The sequence below is a fragment of the Acinonyx jubatus genome, chromosome E3 (genome assembly GCF_027475565.1).
Source record: "Acinonyx jubatus isolate Ajub_Pintada_27869175 chromosome E3, VMU_Ajub_asm_v1.0, whole genome shotgun sequence".
NCBI classification, from domain to species: domain Eukaryota; kingdom Metazoa; phylum Chordata; class Mammalia; order Carnivora; family Felidae; genus Acinonyx; species Acinonyx jubatus.
This window is the reverse complement of record NC_069398.1, coordinates 23,752,468-23,765,036: the sequence shown is the minus strand read 5'-3', so window position 1 is coordinate 23,765,036 and position 12,569 is coordinate 23,752,468. Positions and strand designations below refer to the sequence as shown.

The following is a 12,569-nucleotide window of genomic DNA, read 5'->3' as shown; positions in this document are numbered from 1 at the left end:
GAGGCTAAGGGGTGATGTGCCACATTACTTATGTGCCAGACACAAAGTGAAGTGGGTAGCTAACACGTTGGTGAGAAAGAGCTGTCGGCGTCTTTCTGATCCGTACAGATCAATGCCAGTGCCCCGAAAAACGCACAGCTATTTTACCTAGAGAGGCTGGTCTCTTTTGTTGATCGATTCTGGGCTGCAGTCAACTCTTTAATACAACTTTTTATAAACATCAGCTACATTTCTGCGAAAGGAGGGGCAGTGGTAGGAAAAAGAGAAACCCCCTCCGCCCCCCACTAAAGGAAGCCGACCTTGGTAGGGACTGCATTTTGCATGTCCGACGGGTCCTCGGGCTGGGGCAGCCCGGTCCCTTCCAACCCCGCCCCCTCGCCCGCGGCGGCTGTCGAGGTTCAAGTTCGGCCCCGGGCGCACCGCCTTGCGCTTCCCGCTCCGCAGCCGCCCGCGCGTCCCAAGAGCCCCCGCATGAAAGCGAGGAGGGCCCAAAGGTCACACGGGCGCGGGGTCACTCGGTCACGCGTTGTGTTACCACGTGGGAGAAAAGTTTCCAACTCCGGCCGTAGGGCCTCTCGGGGTCTCCCAGCGGAGCCGAGGCCCGCCCTTTGGCACCCGCTCCCTTTTCTGTCGCCTTCAGTCGTGCCCCCCTCCCGGGGAAGCCCCCCCCCTCCACCTTGTGTCCCTTTTCAAAAATTCCTCCTTCCCTCGCTGCGCAGGTCGCCCAGAAAAATACTCTGGGAGCCTCCCAAGTAGGCTGTCCGGGAGCCTCCGCCGGGGCCTGGGGTAGGGGGTCGAGGGACAAGTGTCCCGAAGAGGCTGCGGGGCGCGCGGACCTGGGAGCGCGGAGTAGACAGGGGACAGCGTCCCGCACGCGTCCGCGGTGCGGTCGGCAGGATCACCTCTCGGCTTCCACACCCTCGCGCGCCAACTCTGCCGGGCCGCAGCCGACCCCACGCGGGCGGCCCCCTCCACGCCCCCGCCCCGCTCCCCACTCCCGGCTCCCCTCCGCCCCCAGTGCGCAGGCCCGGCCGCCCCAGCGCGCATGCCCTGGGCTCGCGAGCGCGGCCAGCCCCCAGCCTTTAGCTTTCTACACACTCTACAACTGGGGAGGGGGCGGGGGCGGAGGGAGCCCAGCGGGCCACGTGATCCAGCCGGCCGGGGCCGCGGGGGCGGGAGCGCGCGCCGAGCGGGGCGCGGGGAGGGCGGGGGCGCGTGCGCGCGCGCGCGCGCGTGCGGGCGGGCGCGGGGCTGGGCTGAGGCGGGCGGCGGCGGCGACGGTGGGCCGGCCGCGGAGGGGGAGGAGCGGGAGCTGAGCTAGGCGGGCGGGCGGAGGATGGGGCCGTGCCCGGGCTCCCGCTGCAGCCGCCCGGGGACACGCCGTGCACCCTCCGGCTCGGGGCTCTCGCGGCGGCGGCGGCGGCAGCGTTAGCGGCGGCGGCGAGAGCGGCGTTCCCGGCGCTTCCTGGCCGCGCTTCTCCCTCGGGCTGGGCGAAGCGAAGAGGCAGCGGCGGCGGCAGGAGGCGGCGGCAGCGGCGGCACATCGGTGTCTCTCCCGCTGGAGATTTCTTTCTGCTTTCCTCGTCGACTGACTCACCCCCCTCCCTTTTTTGAGGAAGGGTGACCTCTTCTCTGGGACTGGAAAAAATTCTTTTTTGAGGGGAGTGTGTGTGGGGGGGTGGGTGGCAGCGTCAGGGTCTGCTTCTTCTCTTCTTTGATCTCCTCTCCTCCCCCCTCCAGGACCGAAAAGCGAGCCCCACAACTGCTCCAGCATCCTCCTTCCCTTCCTCCACCTCCCTTCTCCTTCCACCTCTTCCAGTTTCGCCCTCTCCCCTCCCAATTATTTCATTATTATGCTTCCCTCTCTGGGGGGTCTCGTCCCTCTCAGGTCGCTCGGAAGCCGTGGCCTCCCTTGGAAGCATATCTTAAAAATTTTGGAGCCTGGGAGTGAGTTTTCTCTGAGGCGTGTGTGAGAGGCGGCGGGGGTGTTTTCCTGCGCGAGGGGCGGGTGAAGTTCATTGCCCCCACTTTCCCGCGACCTTTTCGGACCCGGTTTCGAATCGGGGGCCGGCGTTTTCGGGGGGCTGGGGGCGCGGCGGAGAATGGCCGCGGGGAGGGTTCCTTGGAGCCTCCCAGTCTCTTGATCAAAGCATTCCGCTATTCTGATTTATTGCCTGCTTGGTGAGTTATTTTTTTTTTTTTTTTTTTTTTGCCTCTAAAGGAGACCTGTGTGTTCAGCCATTACTTTGCTCGGCGCTGCTCACAGGAATCTCCGACCCGCGGTGCTGTGGGGAGCCCCGCACTTGGGCTCCTCGCCTCTCGCCCTCGCTCCCGTCCCTCCTCCCTCTCTCCGCCCCTTCCCCCTTCTCTTTCTCCTCTCTTTCTTCCCCTCTCTCCCTTCTTTCGGCCGCCGTCTCCCCCGCGCCCTCCTCGGGGCGGAGGGAAGCCGAAGAGGGGGAGGGAGGGGTTGGTGTCAATTTTTTTGTGTGGCCGCGGCCGGAGCCTGTGGCGGGCGGGCGGCGAGCGGGGAGACCCCGGCGCGGCAGAGCCATGGATGGCCCGACGCGGGGCCATGGACTCCGCAAAAAGCGGCGGTCGCGGTCGCAGCGAGACCGGGAGAGGCGCTCCCGGGGCGGGCTGGGGGCCGGCGCGGCCGGCGGCGGCGGGGCCGGCCGGACCCGGGCGCCCTCGCTCGCCTCGTCGTCGGGCTCCGACAAGGAAGACAATGGGAAGCCCCCGTCCTCCGCCCCGTCCCGGCCCAGACCCCCGCGGAGGAAGCGGAGAGAGTCCACCTCGGCCGAAGAGGACATCATTGATGGATTTGCCATGACCAGCTTTGTCACTTTTGAAGCGCTGGAGGTAAGGGGGACCCCCCTCCCCCCGGTTTCCCTTTATGCACGACCCCACTCGGCTGCGCCCTGCTCCGCTGCCTCCCCCGCCGCGCTCCGGTCTGTCTGGCTGTCTGTCTGTCTAGGCTGAGGTCTTATTGTTGGGGGGGAGCTGGGGGGCTCGGGCAGACAGGCAGCGGGAGGGAATCGCAGAGCCGTGCCTGGTCTCCTCGTTTTCTCGTTCTCGCTCGCCTTTTCCCTGCGCCCCCTCCCTGCACCCCCTCCTCAGCAGATGGGCAGGGAGAAAGGGGTTCAGGCATCACAACAATGCGCCCCCCTCCACGGATAGCTCTGCCCCTACTCCTTCCTCCTCTCCCTCCCCAATCATGGCTTCTTGGCTGGTGGAAGTCTCTTTGCTGGGTTTGGGGCGCCTGTGGACGCTTCTGTGTGTGCTTTCTACAGAACCATATGTCCGTGTGTGTGTGTGTGTGTGTGTGTGTGTGTCTGTATAGTATATACCTTTCCTGGTCCTGGGTGTCCTCGGGACTGGAGACTGATGGGGTTTTGTGGTTTCTTTGCCCCCCTCCCCTGCCCTTTTTTTTTTTTTTTTTTTTTTTTTTTTGGTGAAGCTGGGGAAGGGGGCGTTTTCTCTTGGTTGGGAGAAAAGGAGGGAGGAGGGGAGAGAAGAGAGGAAAGGATGGAATATCTCTATCTCTGTGTATTCTGTGTGGGGCTGTATTGCAGAAAGGGTTAATTATATATATAATATCATCTGTACACATACATATACACACACGTGTGTGTGTGTGTGTGTGTGTGTGTACCTGAGCAGTTTGGTTAAAGGACATAAAAAGGTACACCAGGGAGGACTGGTGGGAGGAAAGAATAAAATCCTAGCTGGTATCTATCTGAAGGGCTTGTCACCCAATTGTCCCTCTCCCTTTCCTTTTTTTTTTTTTTTTTTTTTTTTTTGTGGGTGTGTGTGTGTGTGTGTGTGTTCTCTTTTTCTTCCTGATTGGCTTTGTGTGTATGTGTATGTATGTCTTTCTTTATTCCTTGGGCACCTGCAGTGTTGATTTCCAAATGCACATTTTCCTGCCAGCTACTGGCTCCTGGGGGTGGGAGGAGGTGGGTAGAGGGAGACTGTCCAGGGGCCTGGGGGAAACTATCTTTACCTGCAGAGATCATATTTGGTGCTAGCATCAGTCATTGGCCTCCACAGATGTAACCCCCCTTTCCTCCCCCCAACCTCCCTGTCCCCACCCCCAACACACCACACACACAGAAGGCTTTGAGATTCTGCAGAGTTGGTCCTGCTTTCTTAAGCACAAAACCCAGATAGGAGTTGGTTTCTAGTATTTCATGCACCTGGTGTGATGGTTTGACGTTCCTGAAGGAAACTTTTCCCTTTCCTTCTGGTTTTTTAGCTGTTATTATGGTATTGTTTGAGATGATCGTATGTAAGCTTTGTTAATGACAGCTTAAATCTCACATGCAGTAACCGTACAGGTTTAGATTGCTGGTTCTGCGTGTGTGCTTGGGTGTCAGGTTTAAATATTTTTAAAAAGGAAGCTATCCTGTCAGGGTTGTTCTTTTCTGTTTGAACTGCTTTTTGGTTGGGCCGCTGGTGGTGATGGTGGTGGATGGGGGCCAGTGGTTGGGGAGGAAGGGAGATTGGTGGTGATGGTATTGGTGGCCGTAGATTTTGATGTTAGTGATTGAATCAGTTACCCTTTGGTTCTAGAACTGGTGATTTATTGGCTAAAATGGATCTTACACGATTATTTTGAGTGTTGAGGCTCACCACTTATTAGGATAATTCTAACTGTGGCTTTAACTTTGCCAAGGTGGGAGGGTACTGTACAGCGTGACTTCTTTCTCTCTTTCTGTCTTTCTCTTGTGCTTTGAAATAGATATTGAAATGGCAGCATGTATCCTAATAGAAAATGCTGCCTAGAATTTGGTTCACCATTGCTTTCTGTGATTGGTATAGGACATTATTTGTAAGAGTTGATTACAAGTGGTTCTGCTTTCTGCGTGGTCTTCCTGGGTTGCTGTGTGGCCCCTTACAGTGAGTAAGCAAGAGGGGCCTGCATTTTCCCATGAACATTTTTGAAGGCCAAGTAGAGGGAGGTATAATTTATGCAGTAGTTTTTAATTTTAATAAGTAGATATTTGATTGGGCTTGCGAAATTTAGTCCATTTGGCTTTTGAGAGAAAATGTACCCATTCTAGTTTCTTTTGGGTTTAAAAAACTTAAGTTTTAGGAAAGGTCGAGTTCAAAGTGTAGCATCAATACCATTCCTTTCCTTACCGTGATTGTTTTTTCTGCTACTTTTCTAGATCAAAACCCAGGTTACTTTGGTTAGCTGAATGCTGTGCTGCCGTCATATCTAAATATCATTTACATATCTGTAGGTAGATCTAAAAGGCCTAACTTTTTAAGTATGTATAATAAACTCCAATATACCCAGTGCCCAGGTTCACTAACTACCAACTCATGTCTCATCTGATTTCATCTGTATCCCATCTACACCCCCTTCCCAGATGGGATATGAAAAATAGGTAAATATTCCTATATGTATGTAATGGTAATGACTCAAAACAACAACAACAAAAAACAACAAACAACCCAGAAAACCAAAACCCCACCAGAAACTCTATAGTAGTACCATTATCACACCTAAGTAGATTAACATCAGTTCCCTAATGTTCTCAACTATCCTATTAGTATTCATTCACATTTAAGAGGCCTGCTTTTGTAGGAAAGATGTGAATAAACTTTTCATACCCAGAACACACAGTGGGGAATAAAAATCATCATATATGTCTGGTTCTATGGGAAAAGGTAGATCTGTTTGCTGCTTATCACATTTGTGTCCCTGTTGGATGGTCAGACATATGTGTATAACGATCATTGAAACCTCTGGTGTCCTCCTGTTCTCAGTTTACAAGATTTAAACTGAACTGTCACCAAGAAATGTGAGGATTTATTAGGAAATCGGCAACTAAACTATGAACTTGGACAGAAATATATGTTAATGGAGTGCTTATAAATGTTAGGAATTATTATCGATGCCAAGAGTTACCATAGTACGTAATATGGTTTTGTGCCTTGTGTTTAGAAATGAAATCAATTGTCACCACGTGTCATCAAGGCTGCTGCTAGTAGGATGTGATAAGAAACTAGAAATCTTGGCTTGCACAGCTAGGCTTGTAGCTTATGCTGGTTCAGAGCAGTAGCTGGCACACTGTGCTGTTGCATACTTAGAGTGTTAATGGACTCGTTATTTGACTCTGTGATTTTGTCCTGAGTAGCTCATTTTGACTTTCCTTTTAAAAAAGAGGCTCCTAAGTTCTGAAGAGTGCTGATAAAAACTGTTCCAGTTCAGCTATGGTTTTACTAATGCTGGAGTAAAAGCAAGAAACTTGCCTAATGAGAACTTGCATTTTTATGTTGATTATTTTTCAGTATTGTTTGATTTTTTATTTAAGGTGATGAAAGCTGTAGGGGTAGTTTGAGAGGTCCCAGACTTTATAGGCAGGGAAACCGGCTGAGGTACTTTCATATTCTGCAGGGATACTTGTCTCAAGTAATTGTGCCCTGAAGTTCAAGTATATGATTGTGAAGAGTCTTATGATAGAAGATAAGAGGGTAGGTGAGGAGGCTAAAGTTGAACATGGTGTTCTTTTCATTATGCATTTGAGAAGCAGAATTACCATTTCGATACCGTATTGTTTATTTGAATATTCTTTGAATGATGGGTTGAGAGTGAACATCCAGATACCATGCCTCATTTTTTTAAAAATGGCTTTCAGCCAACAAAGTATAAATGGAAATTTGGGGTTCTAGTACTGTCTGTACACTGATGTGCCAGATAATATTGCCTTTCTGTTTTTATTAGGGTTTCTTTCTGTGTAGTCTTGATTAGGAAGCCACATGAACACCATGGTTGAAAATTTCCCTTTGCAAATCCATCATTTCCCCCCTCTGTTATGCATGGGTTTTAAGGGCAGCCTCTATATGTACAACTGACCAAAGATGAAGTTGGTGGGATTAGCAGACAGAAAGCCAGTTGGGAGTTTTGCAGGCTTGTGAAAATGAAGGAAGAGTTACTTCTGCTGGTTAGAGGATCAAACCAAGACTCTTATGTGGTCTCCATTTCCGAGTAGTTTCAGGGCTTACCTAAACAGTGGTAGCATAAATAGGCTATACAGAATTTGAAGTGCTTACGATATGCCATGTTAGTAGGCTCTTATAATTTAGTGTGGTCGAATCTCACTTATTTCAGTTGCTTGAAAAACATTAATCATGTTCCTCGTATCAGTCAGCAAATATTTATGGAGTGCCTAGAAAGAGTGCAGGGAAACCTAAAATATATATAGTACCTTGAAGGAGTATGCAGTTTAGTTGATAAACTAAGCCCAGCACCTTTAAAATAATTTTGAAACAGGTGCTCGAATGTCTAATACCAACTAAGTGCAGTAAGCATTCAGAGTAGGAGTAAGGAGATAGGCTGAAGTGTTTGAGAAAGCTTCTTGAAGAAGGGGCCTAGAAGTTTGAAGTGATTTGGATAGATAGGGAAATGGGGGATGGAGAGAGACTTCCAAGAAGAAGGAATAGTGAAGAAGAACAGAAACAAGAGGATTGAGAAGGTGCTATTTGATGAGGGCTTGGGGGTAAGGAAGAACTGGTAGAAATGAGTTACAAAATTGTGTAAATAGGTGGACACCTGTGCAGACATCTGTTCCAGGCTTGGCCCTCCTAACTAGTTGAGTGAGTTTGGGAAGTTACTCTCTAAAAGCATAATTTTCTTCATCCCTTAGTTGAGAAGTTTAGACTAATTTTAGAGCAAACGTACCCAAGTTGGAAGGGAACCTAGCTCTGCTGGATGTTCATAAGTGGTGTTCCAGATCAAAAAAATGTAATCTACCCTCAAGTAGTTTTGGAACCTGATGGGCAAGACAAAATTAAACGGGTGGCTTGTTCTGCCAGAATTAAAAGCCTTTTCATTATACGAATGTGAATTTTGAATATCAGAGAAGACAGTGAGATGTGCTTTATGTCCTTGACCACAGGGCACTCTTTCTTACTCTTGGCATTGTAACCCCTAATCCAATATGGGGAATGCTGCAAAGCATCTCCAGGGTCCTTTCGAGATCTTGGATCTTGGTGATCTCTCAGTCTAGGGTGAGTGGGCTGGTGATAGATGACTTGGAAAGTCAGGCTCAGAAGTTGGAGTGGAGGCTGCTGCTTAAGTGTGAATGGCAAGGGGAAGGGGAGATGTAAATAATGATGGTGAGTTCACTTCTCCTGCTCCCTTGTCCTGCCTGGTGTCAGTGCTTTCATTGATTGTTAGCAACCCCACCATGAGGTGAATGTTGGTGAGTGATTCTCATTAATAGCCCTTTCAATGTGATGGCGGCCCTGATGCCAGCAGTTCTGATGCCACCAAGCTGCCCTCCAGCCAGTGTGTTTTATTGTCTCTTGGTCCTTTCGGTTTCCTGTATTGCTGCTTTTTAAGCAAGCTGGGAAGGAAGGTTGGATGACAAAGGAGGTTGACAGTGATGTTAAAATAAAGGTTTTAAATTATCTGCCTTTGGCTCGTTTATGTATGAACTGATAGTTCAAGAGAGGTCAGAACCCTTCTGCTGTTACACAGCCAGGGAAAGCTGTAGAGCTCTGTTTTTGGTGGATTTTTCAGTTTCTATCTTAGGAGGTTTGGGATGGGACTACAGAGTAAATGGGTCAGTTCTAGCATTTCACTTCTGAAAGTAGGCCTGGGATCTAGGATCTGAGGAGTTTCTAAGTGGTGAGAAAGTTTTCCTAAAAGGAAGAGTGGCAATAGTGTGCTTGGTTATGAATTCAAGTATTTTACTGTGTGTACTGAATTTGAATATTTTACGGTACAAAGCAGAGCATCAGTGAGATGAGGTTGAAGATTGTGATATGGTTCCTTGTGGCTTGTGTTACTTGTTGAGATTGACTACTTCACTTCTTTTTTGGAAGTAGATAGGATATAAATGAATCCATAAATTTAAAAAATGAATCACAAAGTTAGTGATTGCCTTTGATCCTCTGACAGTGTTCTCTTGAAAAGGGGTTAAAAAAACCTGAGCATTCTGCATGATTCAGCGTTGAGGGTGATAAAGAGATTCTGAGACTCTTCTATGCAAGTCCTATATATACTGTGAAAAATAAATGGCGATTATTTAGTTTGAGAGAAGGTTAGGATTAGATATGTCCCCAAACAGAAAATAATAGTTGAGGTCAGCTGTTAAGGAATAATTTAGGTCCCAGTGGCTATAAGATTGGGAAGCTTTTGGACAGAGGTCTATAGCATTTCTTGATAGGAGGGTATGTGCGTGTGTGTGTGTGTGTGTGTGTGTGTGTGTGTGTGTGTGTGTGTGTCTCCACATGCAGAGGGTGGAGGATGGTGGGTTGGTGGCTTTACATTTTATTTTTATTTTACCCCTATGCTGTGATTAGTCAAATACTTTAAATGTAGACTAACTTTGTAAAAGTGCCTCGTGTTATTTTTTCTCCTCAAGAAACCACACTTTTTTTTTCATGGTTAATATTAAACCTAATATTCTGTAGTTATAGGAAAAAAGAACTTAGTGCTGGGATAGCAATTGGTCATTTGAGGAAGTTCTGAAAAAAAAAATCAAGTAGATTTTGAAGTTGAGATTTGAAAACTCTCAGACAGTTGAAGTTTGGAAGAGCAAGATGGGGATTAATTTGGTGAAACCCAAGACAGGAAGGGATCAAAAACAATGTAGGGACATTGTTAGCTAGGTCAGAACCATTTTTCTTACATAATTTGTATGTGTTCCATGAGTAGATGAATGCAGGTTTTTTTGTTTTTGTTTTTGTTTTTTTTTTCACCTGGAAGAGGGGCATAGAATTTTATGCTTTTGAGACCCTAAATTTGTCTTTGTTCTTCCAGGTCTGAGCTGTGTTCTTTCATTTTTTTCTAACCAGCCTACAGGGTAAGGGGGTATGGTGTCATTAAGTTACAATTGTAAGGTTACAAAGAACAGGTCCTCTTTATGCTGTTAGTAACTGAGGAGGGGGAGAGTGGGTTTCACATAGTCTGGGTTTGTTTGCTTGCTTAGGAGGAGACTAGGCAAGTATAGGCTTCTTTCTGTGGCTCAGTCATCTTCAGGTCTCTGGTTCCATCCTTTGCAAGGTGACCTGTAGCCTGCAAGCATGTGTCTTGCTGCTTTCTTTGCAGGCGTTTATTGCACAAATTGGTGCATATAGCAGTCTCCTCATGGGATCCAGTTAGATTCAACTATCCATTGCTTGTCCCCTTCCTTCCCTCCTTCCCAATTTCCTTCCCTTCTTTCTTTTTCCTTTATGAGGTAGAACTATCAAAATTATAAATGCAGTTACTAAAAGCTAATAGATTTAGGAACTTGTGGATGAAAGGTGAACACTTTAATATTCCACACTTTTATCATTTGAGTTTCACCTGTCTGAAGGACTCGGATGTGAGGGAAAATTGCTTGCCACAGTTTTCTGGGCTATTTCAGCTCCTCGTTCTGATTTCCCATTCATATCTGAGCTCTGGTTAGAGTTTGCCTGAACAAACACCACGAATTACCAACTAGTACAAACAAATAACATTTTAAAAGACTTGACTGTCATTTTGGCTTGCTACTGTACCTCATGGTGCCATATCTCCTTATACCTTTATTGGAGTCTTGGAAAGCCCAAGCGCAGTAAAATGGAGTCACAGAGGAGAAAGGAAGAGCCCACAGTTTGTAAGTAACAGAAAATGGCTAATACAGGCTGGGATTCATTTTTGCCAGAAAGCCTTAAAATTGCAGGTACTTTGTGATTGGTATTAACTGAGGCATTTTAAAATGACCCGGGCTGGATACAGAAGCATGACCCGTGAAGACAAATTGTGACTCTTGGTTATGTGGGTGAAATCTGATACTTTACAATGGCAGGGAAGTCTGGGATAGGGTTTAAGTCAATGCCAGGGTCAAGTTGTGATGATACCAGAGCGATGTCGTTTTCCTTGTCCCCACACCTACCTGCCACTGTAGCACAACACCAACCTCCCAACCTTATTTCAGGTTTCTCTGTAAAGTTTCTGATGGCAGTGATATTTTAGAGCTTGAAAAGAGAAATTAAGAGAGTCCAGTATCTCAGTTATCCCTCAATAGTTATACTGAAGTACACATTTTTTGGTTGTTTGCTAGGGTCCCTGTTCAGTTTTGCTTGCTGGCTAAAGGTTGTTGGCTAAAAGTTGTTCAGTGGCTATTTTTCTGGAGTAAAAAACTAAGTAGAACAAGAAATAAGGAAGAATGAAAATGTAAATCATTGGTGAGGATTAGATTATCACTTGTTTTCCGGCCACAAGCTAGAAATTCCAGTGTTCTACCTATTTTCTCTGTACCTGTTCAGTTAATGAAAATACAAGGGTCCTGGATTGTGTTGTTCTAATAAATGATTTTTTGTTGTTGTTGTTCAAGTGAAATTATACTTTCACTGGGGCAAAAGGGAAAGCAGGTGTTTGGTATTGTGCATTGCTGTGAATTGCAAAGTTTGTTCCTTGCTCATTGGTTATGGTGATCAGTTTGATTACTTGTCAGGGTTACATTTTGAGATTAATGTGCAGAGCTACATCTTTAGGAGGTGTTATCCTAAAGTTAGGACTCCAGTTTTTTTTTTAGAGCAGTCTTTTAATCCATTTCACTCCAGCCATTGTTGGCTGCTGTGCTTTCCAAGCTGTCAGTGGCATTAGAGGCACAGATGTTGTCTTTAGTGATGTAGTTCTACCTCTCATTTTGCAAATGAAAACACAGCCCAGAGGGGTTCATTGACCTGCTCAAGATCACACTGGGAGTTATGGCTCTTACTGTTACCCAGTGAAACTAGGAGGCTGCTTCTGCTTAGTAGTTGGATTCCCAAGGATTGGGAATTTAAAAGGAGGTTTTTAAAAAACAAAAATAATAATGCAAACGAGGATGAATGCTTGTAAAGCTTCCTATTTTTTCCAAGAAATTTTCTGAACTCAGTATCAAGAACCTTTTAAAAGCATTCTGCTTCCCCCCAGTGTATCACCTTGGAATTCATTGGCCTTTCTCTGTGGGTACGTTAGTCTTTTCTAAATTCCCTCCTCCTCTACTCCCCATAATGAGGACATAAATGAGAAAGTAAATATTAGAGTGATGATACAAGAGTTTCTCATTCTTGAATGTCCACTGGAAAGATGCAGTAATTATTTGGGATATAAGATGACCTTAATGTGGCCTACTTAAAATTTTAACCTGTTTTATTTGGATATAATATTTTCTTCAGCCCAGTAATCCAGAGAAATTCAGAGCCACTTAATAGCATTGGTGGCAGAAGATTTGAAGTGGATTTAGGAGTATAGTTGAGTTGAAGACTCAACCAAACTTTTCTTCTGAAGAAAAAAGACTCAAAATATTAAATCCATATGACGTGTTGGCTAAGGCATCTTGCCTGTTTATTGCTGAACCAGAAAATTTATAACAACTGTTTGTCATGTGTATATATTTATAGCCATTCATATAATGAAAAGAAGTTTTCATGAGATTGTAATAACATATCAAGATGGATGTAATTAAAACAGAAGCAGATTGACACCCTGAATTAAATGTAAACCATAAACCAGGATACCTGAGCATTGTGCCTTACATATTTGCTAAAGGGGGCAGTCAGCCAAATATGCAAATAAAAAGACATTGATGAATTTCCCT

At 46.7% G+C, this 12,569-nt stretch overlaps 1 protein-coding gene and 1 long non-coding RNA gene across 7 annotated transcripts in view; one reads left to right on the top strand and one right to left on the bottom strand.

Annotated features, from left to right (window-relative positions):
* LOC106977508 (uncharacterized) overlaps positions 1 to 983 on the bottom strand; it is a 74,270-nt gene extending 73,287 nt beyond the window's left edge. For both annotated transcript variants that reach the window (XR_003414858.2, XR_003414857.2), the window contains exon 1: positions 837 to 983. This is a non-coding gene — a long non-coding RNA (uncharacterized LOC106977508). The remainder of the gene's footprint in view (positions 1 to 836) is intronic.
* A 1,169-nt stretch (positions 984 to 2,152) lies between these two features.
* AUTS2 (activator of transcription and developmental regulator AUTS2) overlaps positions 2,153 to 12,569 on the top strand; it is a 1,109,507-nt gene continuing 1,099,090 nt past the window's right edge. For all 5 annotated transcript variants that reach the window (XM_027042413.2, XM_027042410.2, XM_053213848.1 and 2 more), the window contains exon 1: positions 2,153 to 2,859. In XM_027042413.2, the coding sequence (XP_026898214.1) occupies positions 2,551 to 2,859 (309 nt within the window). In that variant the 5' untranslated portion in view covers positions 2,153 to 2,550. The remainder of the gene's footprint in view (positions 2,860 to 12,569) is intronic.